Source organism: Porites lutea, chromosome 1, assembly GCF_958299795.1.
Source record: "Porites lutea chromosome 1, jaPorLute2.1, whole genome shotgun sequence".
In the NCBI taxonomy this organism is placed as follows: domain Eukaryota; kingdom Metazoa; phylum Cnidaria; class Anthozoa; order Scleractinia; family Poritidae; genus Porites; species Porites lutea.
In genome coordinates this window covers 13,972,958-13,993,642 of record NC_133201.1, presented here as the reverse complement: position 1 = coordinate 13,993,642, position 20,685 = coordinate 13,972,958, and the positions used below count along the sequence as shown (strand labels likewise).

At 38.5% G+C, this 20,685-nt stretch overlaps 1 protein-coding gene across 2 annotated transcripts in view; it reads right to left on the bottom strand.

The window, feature by feature from the left end:
* LOC140945680 (pleckstrin homology domain-containing family M member 2-like) overlaps positions 1–20,685 on the bottom strand; it is a 202,316-nt gene that overhangs the window by 142,179 nt on the left and 39,452 nt on the right. For both annotated transcript variants that reach the window (XM_073394713.1, XM_073394721.1), the window contains exons 9-11: positions 19,967–20,446; positions 3,679–4,002; positions 1,767–1,833 (exon numbers count right to left, since the gene is read on the bottom strand). In XM_073394713.1, coding sequence (XP_073250814.1) covers positions 1,767–1,833; positions 3,679–4,002; positions 19,967–20,446 — 871 coding nt within the window. The remainder of the gene's footprint in view (positions 1–1,766; positions 1,834–3,678; positions 4,003–19,966; positions 20,447–20,685) is intronic.

The following is a 20,685-nucleotide window of genomic DNA, read 5'->3' as shown; positions in this document are numbered from 1 at the left end:
AGACCAGTTAGTAACTTACAATACGTATCCAAGTTGACTGAAGAAGTCGTTTTTAATCAAGTTTACGATCGCATGGTTTCAAATGCTATTTTTCCTGTGCTTCAATCTTTTTACAGGCAATTCCATAGCACTGAAACTGCACTTATCAAGGTGATGAACGATATTTTGTTAAAGATGAACTCTCAACATGTCACTATGTTAATTTTATTGGATCTCAGTGCTGCCTTTGAGACTGTTGATCATCGAATAGTTTTAGAGGCTATCTGACGAGGTTGGCATATGTGGGACTGCTCTGAATTGGTTTAGATCGTACTTGTCTGATAGAAGTCAGCGCGTTTTGTACATGGAGTTCTTTCTCGTCCTTTTGACTTGAGCTGCGGGGTACCCCAAGGCTCATGTTTAGGGCCTTTGCTATTCATAATATATGCGTCCAAGCTGTTTAATGCGGCATTTTATCATTTACATAACTTGAGACGTATTAAGAAATACCTGTCGAGAGATTATTTAATTACTTTGGTTCAAGCTTTTATAACCAGCCGTCTTGACTATTGTAATGGTTTATTGTTTGGCTTACCAAAGGCGCCGATCGCTAAATTACAGCATGTACAAAATGCAGCAGCAAGACTTATTCATGGCATTGGAAAGTTTTCTCACATTACACTGGCGCTTTATGAGCTGCACTGGCTGCCGGTTTCTTTGCGTATTGACTATAAGATTTTACTTTTGACTTTCAAATGTATTAATGGCCTAGCGCCAACTTATCTTAGCGATCTTATTAGTATAAAATCGAATTCATTATATAATCTTAGGTCTACTGGTAAGCTCTTATTGGACCATCCCAAGGGAAAGATGCTTACAACATTGGGAGCAAAATCATTCTCAGCAGCAGCTCCGAAACTCTGGAATGAGCTACCTGTGGAGCTTCATCAGGCAACATCACTTGACAGTTTTAAATTTCGACTTACAAACTATCTTTTTAAGAAGTATTTTTATAGTTTGTAACTTAGTTCATTTTATTCTCACGGTAATGTATTTTCGTTTTCTTTAAAACATATGAATGTAAAGCGCTATTGATCAGCACATGTAAATACGCGCTATATAAAATTGGTAAATTATCATTATTATTAAATTATTAAAATACAGCAGGCAATGCAAGACCAAGCCATCCAGGACGGTAGAGTTTATCCCGGTAACCGGGCTGAAGTGATCAAATGACAAAATTTTCAGACCACTTACCAAGAACCTGGTTGGAAAAACCAAGATCTCAGGAAACAAGCCAGACCGCCCTCTCATATGAACACATCGAAAATGTTACAAAGCAGTTAGAGGTAAGGCGTGATCTTGGAAACTGGGCCATCCTGGTCAACTGGCTCATGTGAAGAGGCACTTAGCCAACAAAGATTGTACACAACACAGCCGTAGTAGATGACAACTCTTCAAGTTAAGTACAAGAAGTTTATCATGGCAGCTTTAAAGTGCGATAAGGTGATTTTGAAAGAGGCCAAATTTTCCTCTTAACAACTAATACAAGAGTCCTGAGATAGTCCCAAGACATATCAATGAAAACAGTATATTTATATCCCGTAGAAGGTAATATATTTAGCAATTGCAATTGACACTGCCTTAATGAAAACAAAATCTTGAAGTGGAAGCATGACATGCATTAATTTTTTATTTTGCATTGACGCTCTTAGAGACACCACAACAAGAATGAAGTTAATGCAACTCAACAACAAATTAAGGAAAAACCACTTTCAATGTGTTACCTGATATCACCTGATGTGACAGGAATCTCTTGCAGTGATGGTCTTTTTGGAAGACCTAAGATAATGCCTGTAAGAGTGACAAAACAGGAATAAGGAGAGAACTGATCCTCCACGGAATGAGCAGGAATTTCCATTTGTCTATGATGACGAAGACATAACTAATGACATGAACCTTCTAGCACAGAAGCTTACTTACCTCTTCCCTGTAAACCTACCTCCTGCACACTGCAAAACTAGAATAACTCCTACTATAGATAACATTTCAAATCAAGACAAATAATTTCTCAAAAACTTATGTAAAGGCGATGTACAAACAGCATATGGCCCTCTCAACTACACACCAGGGCACGAAAATTAGCCAATAAAGAATTCCACTAATTGTGGTATGGCAAATACGCAAAATGTCGCTGTCGTAGAAAGCTGATAATGTTTCAGTCCTCTTTAAAAAGGGCAAAAGGAGCGACTGGAAATAATAGACTTTAAAACTAAATCAACAACAACAAACAGTTTTACAAAGAATCTGGGACATAGAAAAGGACTAACTTTGAATCGCCCCCGGAATGTTATTACAAAGCGAAACGAAAATTGAGCCTGATCTCAGGTTAACAGAAAGTATGATAAAGGAAAGTGATTAGAACTATCTTAATTAACTTTCGTAACGCATTTCATTCCATCAACAGTTAATCTTAGGCTGTGAGATAATTATGCAGGCATGTGGGAGTTATTTTGAATGAAAACCAATTGCAAGTTGTAAATATGTAGCCACCAAAGCAAATGTTTGCCAGTTTACGGGCCAGCCTTTTGGACATTGCAAGATCATATTTCAGTTTCTCACCGGTTGCCGACTAGCAGCAAGTGGCTTCGTTCTAACAAGCTTTCACTAAATATACAAAAATCAAGCTTTGTTATCTTCCATCCTCCACAAAAAAGATTTCCTGTGATTTCCAGTTAATCTTAGAAAACAAGTGCTTAAATCAAGAAAAGTGTATAAAATATCTTGGTGTCTTCATTGACTCAAGCTTGTCATGGAAATCTCAGATTAACCAAAATAAAGAGAAGTGTTGGAATATTATCCAAGATTCGCTACTATGTTGATATTAATGTACTGTCTAACCTCTACTATGCTTTAATTTATCCTTTCTTGATTTATGACATAATTGCGCGGGGCAACACTTATTCAACAACTCTCCAACCTTTCTTTATTTTACAGAAAAAAGCTATTCGCCTCGTGACATTTACAAGTTTTCATGAAAACTCGAGTCCTATATTTAGAAAATTGAACATAATCAAGCTGGATGATTTGATATCATATCATATTGCAGTTTTCATGTACATATTCAACAATTTATTACTTCTGGTTTTGATGCACTTTTTTCTAACCTAAGTGAGATCCATCATTACAATACACGATCTGCAGCTAAACAGTCATATTACCTTCCCAAAGCTAGAACTAATTATGGAAAATTTAATATTAGATTTCAAGGACCAAAGATCTGGAACTCAATTGATGATAAGATTAAAGCTGTTTAAAACAACAACATCTTTCGCTGTACTAATATTGCCAATTATCTTGTACTTCGTAACCTCCATCCTACTTTTTCGCGCTTGTATATGTGTATATCTGTGTGTTTGTGTGTATACAGTCTGATATGCTGCCATATTGTACCCCGCACAATAAACTTATTTAAATTATCTTACTGAATCTGGCTTCTTGGCATTTTTTGACCTATTAGTTATTTCAGGAAGTCAGTACCCCTTTTAGCTAACTGATTAATTTAACAACTTGTAAATAACTATAATATTCTGCTTTGGGTACAATAAATTGTTGTTTTTTGTTAAAAAGAGTACATTATTGTTTGCCTATTTTGTTAGGTGTATTAAAACGAATGACTGGTGAAGTTGGGTATCATACCGTCATAACTAGCTGATTTATCACTGTATTTTGATACTTCTTTAGTATTCAGGTCAGCAATACTTTTCTTGAAGTGATCGTCTGTGTACATGTTAGTTTGGTGGCTGCTGTTCTTGCTCTCCTCCCAGTCTTCCATATTTTCACAAAGCTGAAGCGCAGCAGCACAATTGAGTGACATACCACCAGGGAGATTCACACTTGATTCAAAGTCTCTACAGAACTGATCCAAAGAGTCTGTTGACTGTAAACTACCGTTTAAGCTACTACAGCTCTCTTGGGGATGGAGTGATGCTTTGTGATATCCAGACAAATGTAGCGAGTCGGCTGGAATGAAAGAGGTAAAGTATATAGGTAATTATACTGAACCACTGAAAGGGAGTACTCATTTATGCAAAAAAAAAAAAAGCACTCTCTTGTACATGTAATGGCCTACTGACTGCCTCCCATAGTTCATAATACACTCTCAGGCTTTTCAAGACGACAGGGACAGGAATAGTTTTATCAATTCAGATCCCACACATGTATATATCATGTATATGTTGTGGTTCAGCTTCATCCTTGGTTTAACTCTTATTTCCCATTGTTTCAAACTCATTATCATACACTACCATACCCAGAGACAAAGGAAAATAAAAATAATACCAAAGACAAAATTAAATCACAACACACATATCTGACTGGATTTGCAAAAACATGACTATAGAAATCTCTCTCAGATACCTTCTGACTGAGTCTAATGTAGTGATCGAAGCACGTTTTTTTTTCTTTTTTTCGGTTACTTTTGTATCAAATATTTACTGAATAGTCTGCAGTAGATAGACTTTGATGAGTTTCTCACTGGCTATTAACCTACCTCCCCCCTGGCCTCATAACTTCCCATAATTCTCTGTTACTACAGCAGTGCTGTAGTGAGGAGTTTTCAGTATTTATGGTCAGCGGTTGTTACCATTTTTGCTTAGGACTCGTGCTAGTTGCCGTCATACAGTGAAACCTGTATTAAGCAGACACCGTATTAAGCCGACACCCTCTATTAAGTGGACAGTAGCCGAAGTCCCCAAATTTATTTCCCTTATTTACTTTAAATGACACCTTTATTAAGCGGACGCAGACACCTAAAAAGTGCCTGAAATGGTCACTTCTATTGTTGCCAACCTGTATTAAACGGACACTTGTAATTAAATTCCACCACCCAACATGCCAGACACCGAAGATGCGGAAGATTGCCACCCACAAATTTTAATATTTTTACTTTACACAACGTGATTTGACGGACTTATTTGATTAGTTTCACAGTACAGTGTTGTTTTCTATTTCGTTTTGTTTGTATAGAGCTTGTTTCACTCATCTGAGTTCTTCAAATTTGAATTGCAATCTATGTTTATGGTACTATTATCAATTAGTCCCCTTTAATAAAGAAATAAATGGAAACGCATATCGTCATAGTCTCTGGGAGTATTCTAAACGTTTCCACTGTTCATTTGAATGGCATTTGACACCTTATATGACGTTATCTATTGAAACCTGTATTAGGCGGACACCCTCGGGGAATGCTGTAGTGTCCGCTTAATACAGGTTTCACTGTCTTCTTGTTTATCACTTGTGTAATTTACGTTTACAATCCATGTAATCCTTTGCTCATCTGTATCGTGTAAGGCAGACTAAGTTGTTATCTGAAGAACTGAAGAGTTAAAGATTATCTGGAGATAAAGAAAAGACCTAAGGATTAAAGTTTTTCCTTTTTCTTGTGAATAACAACGAAACTCCTTCGGATGCCAAGTACGACTTTCGACGCCAGCCACAATAACAACTTAATGGTCCTTGGTGAAGCTTTGAACCACCGTGAAATCATCGCTGTCACAACAACAAGTTCATAACGAAAGCCGGATGACCTGCGGAGGATTTGAATGGATACCAAGTGGTGTAAACGTTTGTAGAAAGTTAGTTCTGATTGCCTTTGGTTTGGATTCAGTACTCATCATGTCTCGACAGTTGAGTGATATTCCTGAGGCTTCAGTGCCAGATGTTTGTGGTGAGATGATAAGTTCCGCTTCAAATAATTGTTTGGATGATGTTTGCGAGAAGCCTTTGCGTTTAGTTGTTGATCTATCGGAGAATGCCGAAAACAAAGGATTTTTCCATGTGGAAAATGAACAGCATTCGTCAGAAGTTCGTATCAGGAAGCTTACTGAAAAGGGTCAATCCTACCAAAACGATATAAAGTTGAACTCTTTCAAAAATAAAATGTCAAGTTTTAAGGGGCACTGAAAAAAACGCTGTTGCTTCGGGGACATTATAACGAATTATCAAAGTGGAAGCAAGAGCTTAGTAAGGCACAGGTTCTGGGGAATGAATTTGTGGATGCATAATTATAATGACATTTTAGAAACAGTTCAAGACAATGAGTTAGCGAAGGTCAGGAACATCTGGGAGCAAGTTTGTGGTGAGTGGTCTGATTTTGAAAGGGATGTGAGGGATGAGATAAAGTATTGAGAACAAACAGTTTTGGAGTCTAATCCTGTCATTTCCAAGGGTTCAAAGAGAAGTAAAACAACCGAAAGTGTCAAGTCAAAATCAAGTTCAGACAGTGTACTTTCAACTAAAGTAGATAAATATGAGCTTCTACAGGAAGAAGCTGCTTTGAAGGTGAAGCTACAACCAGTTGCAAAAATGATGAAACACTCCCACGAAAAAACGACCTTTCTTGCTTCAAATCGCTCCTGGTCACAGGTCTGTAAAATATAATACTGACCTCCCTCCTCCCTCCAATTCAAAGTTGTTCCTCCACGTTTTGAGTATGGTCTTGTATTGCTAGCAACTTTGATAAGGGGTAGAGGGGGGATCACAAGCACAAGATCATGGAGAGGCCATTTACGCCAAAATACGGTACAGTGTGTCAAGTACTTTTGCAACTGGTTGTCTCATTTAAGGTTTACTTCAACAAGCGATTTCCACGTCTTAAATTCCCAAAACGAAGACTATAGCGACATAAATAAATAGAATGGCACTTTGTGTTGCTTTTCCCAGCCGATACATCATTGTCATTGATAGCAAACTGCCTAAAAAAGCGCTTAAGAATGTAGTGACTTGTAAATTTTGCCTCAGTTTTGTTGTAACGCATGCGCCATTATCTACCGTGACATAGCTTAAAGTTTCAGCATTGTAATTAAACTCTGAGAAGCGCGAATGCATAATAACAGCATAATTTTCCTTTTCTTGGTATCTAGAGATACTATAGTTGCGAATAAAGCTGCCAAACCTTCATTTTCACCCCTGTATCTGTAACGCAATGACATTTGATATGCAATGGCGTTATGTAATCGGTATACCGCGTGACTTATTTTTCAACATCGCTGTTAAAGTAAAACCGTTCAGTTTTTTTCATCTACTACGGTGAAAATAAGATGGTTATTAAAGTCCTTTAGAGCTAGAGAGCAGAAAAAGTTGTGCTCTATGTTAATTTCTATTTTCTGACGGTCTACCATTCTGCAACAGTAAGAAATAGAATATATTATTATATTTATCTCATATGATGGTAGACCGTGTAGACCGTGTAGACCGTTGAAGCACGTACATTCCTGACATTGCTGTGCTGGAAAATTGCTTTTCTTGGGGATAGTGTCTTCCTTTTTGCAAAGAAATAAATTTCCTTACCAAGTACAGAACTACAAAGCCACGTTATATGCGAGCTCTCGCGACTATGTTACTGAAATACGCGCGTGAATTTTCATTATCTGATGCCTAACCACACTCGGGCTTCAAAATCGAAACAAAGTTGTACTACGACCAAAGAGTAAACACAAATCCAAACTTGTAAGTAAAGTAAAGTCGGCAACAGCTGCTTTTTAGCGTAATTTTTCTTTCCTGTAAATGGCAGGCGATAAAAGAGGAACCACGTCCACGTACTTATCGGAAACAACAACAAAAAGCTATCTCCTTGATCTAGCGGGGCATCTTACGTCACTTTCCTTCCATAAATAAACATCTTTTAACCGAGTTCGAAGAAAATATATTATTTTTCGCATCTCTGTAGTGTTTTAGGACCAGAAACCCCTTTCGTTGCAGGTTACTTAAGATGGTGTGGCATCTTTTGCCACGTGCTTCCTTTAAAAGCCCAATTTCTTGCATATTACCACATAAACAAAAGGGCCAACAACTGCCGTTTTTGTCTCGCCATTTTTAAACAGGCAAACCTACAAAAATGAAATACTGTTTTTTATAACCACCTCCTTAGGTGCTAAGAGTGCACCACGTTTTACCCCGTTTGATAATCGTACACCACGGCTATAGGGGTATGAAGGACTCAGACAACCAGTTCCAAAAATGATGAAACACTCCCACGAAAAAACGACCTTTCTTGCTTCAAATCGCTCCTGGTCACAGGTCTGTAAAATATAATACTGACCTCCCTCCTCCCTCCAATTCAAAGTTGTCCCTCCACGTTTTGAGTATGGTCTTGTATTGCTAGCAACTTTGATAAGGGGTGGAGGGGGGATCACAAGCACAAGATCATGGAGAGGCCATTTATGCCAAAATACGGTACAGTGTCTCAAGTACTTTTGCAACTGGTTGTAGCCTATGTGGAACAAGAAAAGGCCCATGAATTAGAAAGGTGAAAACAGGAGCAAAAACTGGAAGAATTCAAACTTAAGAGGGAACTTGAACTTAGTAGAGCCAAGTTAAGTGTATGCAAAGAGATTGATAATGAGCAAACAACCTCCCTTGAAGAAAATCTAGTCAATCTCCCTAGTGAGAGTAAAGGCGAAGAAGTGAAAAGATTCTTGCAATCTCTAACAGTAAATACCCATGCAGCTGAAACTAATACATCAGTTCAGTCCCAAGTACAAGTGTCCCAAACACCTGTTTTGACAACAACATCCACACCAAAGACTACAACATGTGGTTTGCGGGCTTCTGCTTCATCATTCTCACAGGGGTCATAACACAGTCAGTATTTACCGTTCGTCATTTTGAACCTGAACTTGGTCTTACCATTCAAACAGAAGCAGCTTGTGTAAGGCTTTCTCGTCGGCAAAAACTGATTCTTTTGTAACAAAAACTCCATAAGCGGTTCGTCAATTATGTCAACATTCATGAATTACCCTTGAAGTTACCAGTTTGTTCATCCTCAAGGTCAAGTTAACTCCTTCTGTGAAGGGTGGGAAAAAGTTGCTTCAACATTAGAAAGGTGTATGGACAAGTTGACAGAAGCTAACTTAGAACAAAAGTACTGTGAGCAAAGAACTGTTTGCTTCTGGACAACTTCCAAAACTGACCATTTCCGTATTTGAAGGTGACCCCCTGCAATATCCTGTGTGGGAGAGTGCCTTTAATGCTCTAGCTGACTCTAGACCACTGGCAGCAGACATCAAGTTGAATGTTGAATCAGTATGTTACTGGAAAGCCAAAGCAAGTTGTGGAACATTATCTTCTGATTGGGACAGAAGATGCTTATCAGAAAGCCAGGTCTGTATTGCAGGAAAGGTGTGGAAACTGTAATGTTGTGAATACGGCATTTGTTAACAAGTTGGAGAAGTGGCCTAAGATAGGACCCAAGGATGCCGGTGCCTTAGGGGAGTTCTCAGATATGTTAGACAAGGTATTGGCAGCAAAGAACACCATTCCAGGTCTTTCTGTACTGGACTATGCAAAGGAGAATGTAAAGTTACTATCCAAGTTACCCTACTATCTTGGAACCAAGTGGAGAGATGCAATTAAACAATGGAGACATACCCATGGTGAAGCCAGTTACCCTACCTTTCTTAAAAAGTTTGCGGATTTCATCAGAGAAGCGGCAGAGAAGGCAAACATCCCAGACTTAGAAGGCCTCGCTGCATCAAGTAGTCCTACATTTAACAGAATCTGAAGCCAAAACCAGATAATGAGAAGGGTAATTCTCTTTCCACATCAGCTAAGAGTGGGGGTAACGGTAAATCAGGCCCCACCAATTCTAGTAAATCAAAGGACCCTGGACCAAATGGTTTGACGAAGTGTCTGTTTTGTGGTGCAAAGCACAAGATAGATGACTGCACTGATTTCTGTAGAAAGCCTTTCAGTGAAAGGAGAGACTTCTTCTTCCGCAAACATTTGTGTAAAGGTTGTGCAGCCAGTAAGAATCATTAGGTAACCAACTGCAAGGAGAGGTTGAAAAGGAAAATTAAAACATACTAAGGAACACATCCCACATGCCTTCACAAGGAACTAACACAAGAAAATGCTGCCATCTCAAATTGTATGAGTGTATGTCTAATTCCTGAACAAAGCGGTGGATTTGATCGCACCATGATAGTACCAGTGTGGGTTAGGCCAGTGGGAGAGGCAGAGAAGGAAGTCTTGCAGTATGCAGTCCTCGACGATCATTCAAATGTCAGTTTTGTGTCTAAGACTCTTTATGAACGGTTCAACCTGCAAGGCCAATCAACTGAGCTTCTGTTGACAACAATGCAGCAGCAAAATGCCCGTGATAAAACTAAAAAGATATCTGGGCTAGAGATTTTCGTTTCATGATTTTTAAAACTTTTTGCCTTTTAATTTTACCTATGACATTTACCCACACCCACACCCACACCCACAACCCAGGACCCCTACACACGACCCACGACATTTAGCTACACTTATCTTCTTACTATGAAACCTAAAAGAGTGCTACCGCCCCCTGGAAAGTTTCAAAGAGCCGATATGTATTGTTGCAGACGTTGGAGAAGAGTTCAGTATCTTGCAAATGAATTCTGGCTGAGATGGCGGGGAGAGTATCTTCAAATGTTACAAGTCAAGCAAAAGTGGGTCCAGCCTAAGAGAAACCTTGCTGTTGGTGATATAGTCATCTCTAAGGAAAGTGAAAGCACGCGCAACAAGTGGCCACTTGGCAAAGTAGTGCAGGTGTACCCAAGTGACGACGGATATGTGAGAAAGGTCAGGTTGCTGATGGCAGACAGGAATTTGGATGATAGTGGCAAACACCAATGCCCACCATCATACTTAGACAGCGTTCCAGGAAGATGTCTTTCATGAGACCAGGGAAGTCCCCATCGAGGAGCCAACAGAGAACAATTGAAAGACGTTGCAAAGGTTTTATTGTCAGTGAACATTGTAGTGAACACTGGATTTTGATTAATTCATTTAACATTCATTCGCTGTTGCCAATCAGTGACTTGAGCTTTCGAGATTCTCCTGTTTGAGTATCAAACTGATAGTTTGTTGAACGTTTAGCCTTAGGGACTCATGTAGGTTTATTGTTTTGTCTTAACTGCTTGTTTTGTCTTAACTGACATGCAGTTGAGGAGCCATGTTACTACAGCAGTGCTGTAGTAAGGAATTTTCAGTATTTATGGTCAGCGGTTGTTACCATTTTTGCTTACGACTCGTGCTAGGTGCTGCCATGTTCTTTTTTATCACATGTTTGATTTAGGTTTACAATCCATGTAATCCTTTGCTCATCCATATCGTAAGGCAGACTAAGTTGTTATTTAAAGAACTGATGAGTTAAAGATTATCTTGAGATACAGAAAAGATCTGAGGATTAAAGTTCTTCATTTTTCTTGTGAATAACAACAACACTCCTCCGGATACCAATTACGACTTTCGAGGGCAGCCACACTCTCTGTACGTCAGTTTGAAATCAGCGCGCGCATTAGACTAAACTCAGCTGTCAATGTGGGTTGTCTTAGACTTTTTTTGGCTGCCTTGAGCAAAGTTTTCCAGAAGGCATCATCAAGCCTTATGGAGGAACAATTCTCACGACTAGCAAAGTCTGCTGCGTCCAACGTCTTCTCGTATTTTGTCTCATTTCGGGCTGTATGGGTGAAAGACTGATCCCGGGATTGAGACGGAAAGATTGGATATTGAGAGCTTTGTTGTTGGCAGTAACAAGTCTTTGGCCTCACAAAGTAGGTTCTAGGGATGAAATCTATAAGGCGAGATGGAAATTGACGCTGATTTCTGACTAGGCCGAAGACTCATTAAAAAATTGTTTGGAAGGCGGGGGCTGTATGTCTTCTTTTCAACCGCTTGTTTACATCTGGGAGTTTGAATAAATCGACTGTGTTAGTCGAGAAAAGTTCCATGTGATGATTTACGTGGAGAAAGTGAGAGTTTTGCATAGGAATTTGACAATTTTTCGCCCGTGTTAAGTGTGGAAGTATTATGAGTGGTTTTCAGAAGCGTTGTGATTGCCGTGAAAGTCATTTATTGTGTCATTTACCGAAAGTGTTGACAGACATACAAATCTCAGGAATGTGCGGCTGAGCTCGTGTTACCAGAACACTTTGTGACAAGCATAAAAACGCTTGGTGAGTGTTTAGTTTAGGTGATTTTCTCGTAGAAAGCCTATTCTTTTCTCAAAGACTGTGGAATCTTAATCTGTTTCGGCCGAAACTCGGCTATGGGCCTCACAGTTTGACTGACTAAAAGATTCAATTTCTGGACGTTTCAAATGTTGTTCATTTGATCGCAAAATCCTGTTACTTCTGCGAAAGGACTTTACCGTCTTTTGCCAGCAATAATGCTGTCATCGTTTAGCCTCAGCTAGTGACTTTTAACTGCTTTCCATTTCACGTTGATGTCAAATTGTTAAAATGTAATTGAAATTTCTTTAGCCACGTTTTAGCAAATCCAGTCAGATATATATATATATGTTTTTACAATTTTTTTACACATTATGTATTATATTTTACATTTTATATAATTTACATAGTTAACATACAGATTCCATGTTGCTGTGCGTCTGTTCGGTAATTGATCACACAATGTCATGATGTGGTAACAACAAAGAAGTAGTACACGAGCCTCAGGCGAGTGTGTCATTGATGTTTTTACCACATTTTGACATCTTCTTTGATCTATTACTGAAGAGACCCATGGAATCTATTTGTTTTATGCAATGATAAGAAAAGAAAAAGACCGATACACATAATACCTGTCTGGTACTCCTTGACTGTTTGAGGATTTGTACCGAAGATAGGCATTTTTTTAAAGTTCCAAAAGCTATTTTTCGTGTGTGTTTCTTTTTTTCTTTACCGCGAAACGTCTATTAAGCCCTTAGGAGGGGCTTATTTTTTTTCAAGTACTTTTGAGTAGGGCTTCATAGAGAGGGGGGGCTTAAAAGAGAGGATGGGCTAACTTAGCGAAACGCATCAATGAGAGCAAGGCTTCTCGAGGACGGACTTGTGGTTTCCGGGCATTCTACTGCTTTTTCTAACAATTATAAGAAAATGGTACCAATTCTCCACAGATAACTAGAGCGTAAAGTTGAAAAAGCTAAGCACATGAGGTTGGTCATGTGGCCGAAGACCAAAAACAATATGAATTTCCAGCCTGAATAAACCATAACTGATCAGTCCACGTTAATTGTTTGTGAAGAATGGAGGGGAGGGGGAAGGGGGAGGAGGGCTTAATACAGACGGGAGGCTTATTAACTTTCCACCTCTGAAAAGGGGGGGCTTATTAGAAAGGGGGGCTTAATAGAGGACTTTTCGGTATCTTACTTGTAAACAGTTTCTTCGAAATGTTTTTCAACGTCTTCACTTGCTTAAAGCAGAATAACGGTGAAAACATTTTGCAAAACAGCGAATCTCTCATAGGAGTGACACACCATGGCAACTGTTTTGAAGTTTCCTTGTAGTTTAGGCATTCTCAGGTTGTAAAGAGCCCTTTTTGTCCCCCTTTTTCCATTTCTCTTCTTTTCAAATAGCTTCTGCTAAACTTTTTCGAGGCAATTTTAAAACCGCGCAGGCCATACTGAACAAAACAAAGAAAACAAGTTTTCAATGACCTCATCCATGTATCTGTACTCTAATAGATCGTGAGCAACGACCAGTCACAAGGCAAGTAGCATTCTTATAATAATAATAAAAAATTGTATAAATACACATCTATACACGCCATTTAGCCTCTGGCTACAAGTGAATCAACAAAGCATCTTCAATTCTATGTTGACCGATCATTAAGCAATTAATGAATGAGGCTGAGTAGGATATGAAGAATTGAGCAGATCGAGGAGGGTGTTATCCACCAAGGCCAAAGGCCGAGGTGGATATAACCCTCCTCGATCTGTTTAATTCTTCATATCCTACGAAAGCCGAATTCATTAATTTCTTTTTTATTCATTCAAAATAATTCCTAGTTTAAAAACAACTAAAACATGCTCACCTGCATCGATGTTAAGTTTATCTTCAACAGTGTACGCTTAAGTTTGCCCAGCTCCGCAAATATTCTCCAAATAGCAGGTGTCGCCCTCCGAGTTGTCTTCTTGCTGTTCTTGCCATGATTTTAGCTATTATTTCGCCTAGTTCCAGCTGTAGTTCTTACTCTTGAAACGAGTGAAATGCCCGCCATTTTTTTTCACAACCAAAACAACTCAACCTCGTCCCTAGGTCTTCTCGGTAATTGTGCCTTAACCTGTCGCAGGCTGCATTTTTAACGTCATTTCCTCGTTAAACACAAAATTCGTCCAAATTTGGTAATCAGTAACTGGTTATTGTGAATTATGCGTGTGCCAATCAGAAACGGAGAAATATATTGAATCAGTAATAATAAGACAATAATAATTATCTTAAAAAGTTATAACATGAAGCTAAACTGACCAATGATGTTGTACTTTCGTTACCAGCAGTAGTTTAGGGTGAAGAATTTCACTTGGAAAATTTAAGCAGGAGTTGATTGGTTTGATAACTTTCATTTTTGAATTAAAGGTGGCTGGATATAGATTAATAGGTTGCGAGTCATTTCTATTTATTCGGGTGTTATTCAACTCTTGTTACCGGTAAAACGCTCAACTGTGGTACGGAAAAATTATATTCATAAGACATTACGTTTATTCGGTTAAACGTAAGATTTTGATCGGTGCCATGGCAACATGGATGGTTTAAAAAAACACTTAAATTGTGAATTTACTAGGTTAACACAAAATCCAGTCATTAGATCTTCTTATGATTTAGCACACAGGTTACAATTATTAGTAATCCTCATTTTTCAAAAACAACTTAACCGAATTGTAACAAACAGTTTTTGAATTTTTTATGTAATAATGTGATTATTTATTCAGTTGAGCATGCTAGGTCAGTGCTCAAATACCAAAAAAAAGGCTTCCAGAATATCAACCTAACAAGTCAGGTTGTCTATCTTTGTTTAAGAGCCAGTATAAAATACAAACCTGTATTGTTAATTAGTTTAATTTCTTCTCCAAGTTCTTTTTTAATCCGATTTAAAGTTTGTTATAAAATGTGGAATGAATGGCCATTGTGCCCAACCATGTAATGGACGATATGTTCAGCGGGAGAAAAGGACCGACATCACTCCCGTGGAACAGATGCAGGTAGACCAGTCCAGTTGTGTCTATTGTGGTAAACATAGTGGTGGTCACTCATTATTTAATCATTGTGGAGCTTGTACAATTAGTAGATATGGTTTTGAGAAGTGTCAAAAAGACCGCTGGCCCTACCATAAGGAACTCTGTATGGCTTTACAAGTGGAAAAATGAAACGAATGCAAGGTTGATGACTTACCGCTGAAGACAGCATTTCTGTGTAAGTTGATGTCAAGACAGCATCTAGAGTAACACAACTCAGAAGTGAGAGATGCATTGAGAGATGTAACAAACAGGGAAAAGATGTTTAGGGATTATGGGACAGTCACTGGTTCCCAAGTTTGTGTGATATCAACAGCATGCAACAGCAACAGCAAAGGTTGCAGAATGCAATGAAGGCTGCTGTCGATTTCAAACTTTGTCAGTCTAGAGATTGAGTGCTGATTAGAAATTAAGTAGAGCATGGTGGCCCTGGAAAATTATAATCATGTAGGGAGGACATTATCTACAGGGTTGTTGAAAGAATGGGAGACGACAGAGTAAAACCAAAGAATGAGCCACTTACGTGTGTGAGGGTGTCCAATACAAATTTAGTTTTGCCTTGCAGCACCCTGGAAATTGAAAGTTCAGCACTCAAACCTGTTAGTCAGAGCAGGAGGACAACCACCACTAGTCCACTGCACCAAACACAAGTGGCAGGTTGTCATCAGAGAAAGAGAGTGACAATGTATAAGGCATCGAAATGGTGAAATATTCGCAAGAGACAACCTCTACAAGCTGGTCAGGTCATACTGGAGAGGTGGCTTATGAGGATTTTACACCTTTCACTGAGGGCACCATTGATGACTTGTCATGTTCAGTGGTTGATGTTTATAAAGTTCTTAGTTCCCTTGATGTAAACAAGGCGATTGGTCCTGATACAATTTCACCTAGAATTCTGAAGGAATGTGCTGCTGAGTTGGCACCATCAATATCACAGTTGTTCAATTTTTCATTGGATCATGGCAAGTTACTAAGTGTCCGGAAATCTGCCAATGTTGTTCCAATCCATAAATCTGGTGAAAGAACTTTGGCTGAAAATTATAGACCAGTTTCTCTTACAAGTATTTTAGTGAAGTGTTTGGAGCGTATCATCCATAAACATATTATGAAGTTCTTAACACATCATAGGCTGCTGAGTGAGAGCCAGCATGGTTTTAGAGAAGCTCGTTCATGTGTCACTCAACTTCTTCAGCTGCTACACTCATGGTACAGTTCTCTTGAGAAAGGTGACTCAGTCGACGTGATCTTTCTGGACTTTGCAAAAGCCTTTGACAAGGTTTCTCATCATCACTTGCTTTATAAGTTGCAGTGTTATGGCATTCGGGGTCATTTGTTTTCCTGGTTTCGTGACTATCTGTGAGACTGTACACAAAGAGTCATTATTGGAGGTCATTCATCAGAATGGATGGAGGTGTCCTCTGGTGTTCCTCAAGGGAGTATATTAGGGCCACTTCTTTTCCTGCTGTATATAAATGACTTCCCCCTTAGTGTAAGCTGTAGCACAGAGCTTTTTGCTGATGACAGTGTACTCTATCGTAAGATCGCATCTGTAGATGATTGTGTCGAGTTTCAAGATGACCTCTTGTCTGCCGCCTCCTGGTGTGACTTGTGGAAGGTCACGCTGAAGTCGGAAAAGTGTAAGGCTCTACATGTTACCAAGTCCAATTGTCCTTTAGTTCATCAGTATGTGATAAATGAAAATAATCCGTCGGCTGTTGATAAACATAAGCACTTGGGCATTTGGATTGAATCTTCTTTAAGGTGGGACGCTCATATCAATTACATTGTTGGTAAGGCAAATCGAGTATTGGGTCTAATAAGGAGAACGTTTGGGTCTAAAGATCCTGTGTCAATCAAAACAGCTTTTATCGCTTTAGTTCGTCCTATTCTGGAATATGCCTGCCCAGTGTGGAATCCATATTTGGTTAAACACATACACAGTATTGAATCCATTCAGCGTCGTGCTACTCGATTGATATGTGGATCTCATAATTCTTACACTAAAAGGCTCACTGAACTAAACTGGTCAACATTGGAGCTTAGAAGAAAATACCTTTGCTTGGTTCAACTTTACAAGATAATTCATGGCTACTCTGATATTGATTATACCACATACGTGGATCTGACTGGCCCGACAAGAACTAGAAGAAAACATGACTTTCAAATCAGGCCTAGAGCAGCAAGGACAAACTATTTTAAATTTTCATTTTTTAATCGTTACGTTAATGACTGGAACTCTTTACCAAACTTCGTTATGTCTGCTTCCAGCTTGAACTCTTTTAAAACTTTATTACTAAATTATCTTTGTAAATAGTCATATGTTTATTATTTCCTACTAAATGTGGATTTTCCTTTTTATTTAATATCTAAGTAGTTTATTTAGTTGTTGTTTTTTTTTCTCTTAGTATCACGTGATGTATAGTTATGCATTAGTTTTCTATTCTTAATTGTTTTATCTTTTCGTTTTGGAGGGCAGTTTTTATATGGGAATTCAGTTTCCTCCTATTGCTTTCCTTTACCTATTGTACTTTTATATATGTATATATATATTTTTATTTTGACATTGGTAAAAAGAATTATTAAACTTAAACTTAAACTACTAACACTAATCTACCAGAATTGGATGAATTTCTTCCAAGTGGAGAAAAGCCCCTGAAGATACTACCACTCCGAGTGGAAATGAGCCAGTTGATGCTGTGTCTCCCAACAGTGATGTCATTACCACGAAACTGATTGCACGGGCTTCAACTGAGTAGAATGTGTCGACTGGACCACAGCGCCAGTTAAGACCACCAAAGTCCCAACAGACAGCTCCCTTGGGAACCCAGAATGTTAACATCTCAACCCAACAATTAACTGTGTTGAAGGACCTTGGAGTCCACCCACAATGGCCAAAGTCCCCCTAAATAATCACTCTATTACTGGATTTGGCCCATGACGCCTACTTTACCGCCTATCTATCGCAAAGCCATTGGTGCTAACCTTTACCTAAGACGGGGGATTAAAGATATACAAACACCACGAGTCCACCGCCACCAAACACAAACGGCAGGTTCTAATCACAAGAAGGTAAACTATTAGATGTTAAAGCCAGTGAGCTATATAATCACGACTCTGAACATAAGTTTACTATTTTTTGGAAACATTTGTTCCTTGATTTGCATGGTCTGCCCCAGATTTACTACCCACATTGTGTGTGGTGTTAATGGCCCTGCTCATGGGCTATAATCTATTATTTCCCACTGAATTGCGGTTGTATTTGTACTATATTCTAACTAAAAAAACTCGGAAAACCATGAATATCAGAAATGTTTCTGAAATGTTGCTCTATTTCAAAACCAATGAGATTTTGGCATCTAAACATGACATTGCTGCGCTGAAGGTCAAACAAGGGCACTTTGAGAGCACCATTTTGGTTCTTTACAATTTTGTTGTCAGTTTTATTACGGCAAAAGCATAACATTTAAATATCTTCATGATTCAAACGCTGAGTAGTGATGCAGCCTTATGACCTAATCTGGCTATCGCAAACGGCACAGCGTATGTGACTTCAAAGTGAAGTATAAAAAAATCATATTTTTCAAATGAAACGTTTAAAATTGGTATTTAGAGATTGACTTTAACATGGAAGTATGCAACGTAATTGTGTTACAAGAGCTGATTTTTTTTAAAGCTATGCCGAGTTAATTCCGGAAACGTGCTTTATTCTCTCTTGTACAAATTAAATTCCTAAACAACATTCGTGCTTTCACGTACAAATTGTAAAAGGCGCAAAGTCCGACATCTTCACGTGCGAGCTGTGTGACTGTACATCTCATGCAGATTGGCTTTTCAAAACAATAATAGTAACTTGAACGTATGAAGACCTGTTTCATTTTGTATAAACCAATGCCTTAAGTAAAGACTCGTCTTTTAAGAAGCAAGAAATCCTCATGAATTATAATGATGTAACCATCTACCACAACGATAAAATTCCTGACATTTCGTAGCTATTTGATATTTGATGGGTTTTCCTTCTAATCAACGTTTGGTGAGTTGACATTTATTGTACTGTAACAACTTGCTTAACTTGCACCAGATGATTGTATCAAGGAAAGACAGAGGAAAGTGAATATACAGCATGAGAATTGACTCAGCTGAGAATTTCGCGTTTTCATTCCTTTACAGCAATAACCAATTTCGCACAAAAAATCAGCCTATATATAGGATGAAAAAGGTAGATTCATAATTCTTGGTATAGTTACACTGAAGCACTCAAAATTGCTCATGCACGTTAAACGTGCCTATGTTTAAGTAATGCTATAGAAGGCCATAAAATGAAGCTTATACCCATTCAATTGGTTTTATTAGGGAGCTCTTTTTGGTCACATTTCTTCGTCGCGGCACAACTAAGGCATAAAATTTCCGAGGTTTTCCTTGAGGACATAAACAAGCAATGACAAATTTTTCCTTTCTCTAAACTTCGATTGAATTCATTTAAAACGGTGGCGATTTTGCCGACATCGCATTGTAACTGCACGACACACATTTGCAAAAAAGCAAAAATAATTTATTCAAGAGACCAAACTTTAGCTCTTTCTGCAGAAAATCATTTTGTTTTTGAAGTTTAAATGATGCCTATAGAAGATATACAGGAACTTAGATCAGATGGTGCTTGGAACGTTTCTTTTTGCGCACTTTTGATGCCCGCTTACAAAGTGGCCAAAGTGACTGGACCAGGGGCCTTCAAAAGGAGCGGTCATTTTCTATGATTAAGGATTTTTCGCAAAGCTCAGAAGCTGTCAGTTTGTCACAAGGTAGTGAAATGTTACGGCAACTTACAGGACAAATTTCAGCTCACTTCTCTTCTTCTAAGATAAGAAATACTCATTTACGTCTTTTTCATCCGGACCAAGGACCATATACTGTACTCCAAAAGCCTCAAATATTTTTGCTACTTCCACTTACCTTCATACAACAGTAGCTTATTCCACTTGTCATAATGTTCATCTAACCCTGCTATCGTTTTTGTTGTTGGGCTTTCACAGAGACTAGTAACACAGTTGTCTTTTTCATCTCCCACTTTATGCCTTTTAGTTTTCCTTGTACTGGAATCAAACACGTTGTTCTCATTTCCCAGAACCTGCTCAGTCTGAACGTTAGTATTGAAAAGCCTTGAAGACTCATGTACTTCAATACTTTCTTTGACTGGCTTCTTGTTTAAATTACTTGTGCAGTCAGTAGTAGATTCATCAAAAGCAACTGTTTGCTCCTTAGGGTCTCCAATAGGACTCAAACATCTTGTTATTGTAGATGCACTTGACAAACTGCTGCTGCTGAGTGTGCTGAAATTCTCCACCTTTTCAATGAAGATATGCATTTCCTTTTCTGTGACAAGGGAGGCTGCTTGTGATCCTTCATCAGCAGCATCCGTAGCACATGTATCATCTACGTTAAAATGAATGAAGAACCTTAGTTCATATGCAGACATTTGAGACAATACAAAACCTGTCTACATTGTCTGACAGATTACCCAGTTTCACTTTTATAGTGACTGAAAATAATTGAAATATTATAACACTTTTAAGTGTGTCTTCTGGATAACTTTTTCAATAGCACACAACTTGCCACAGTTAAATACAAATGTAAAAAAAATGACCAATCAGATCAGATGGACAGACCTACAG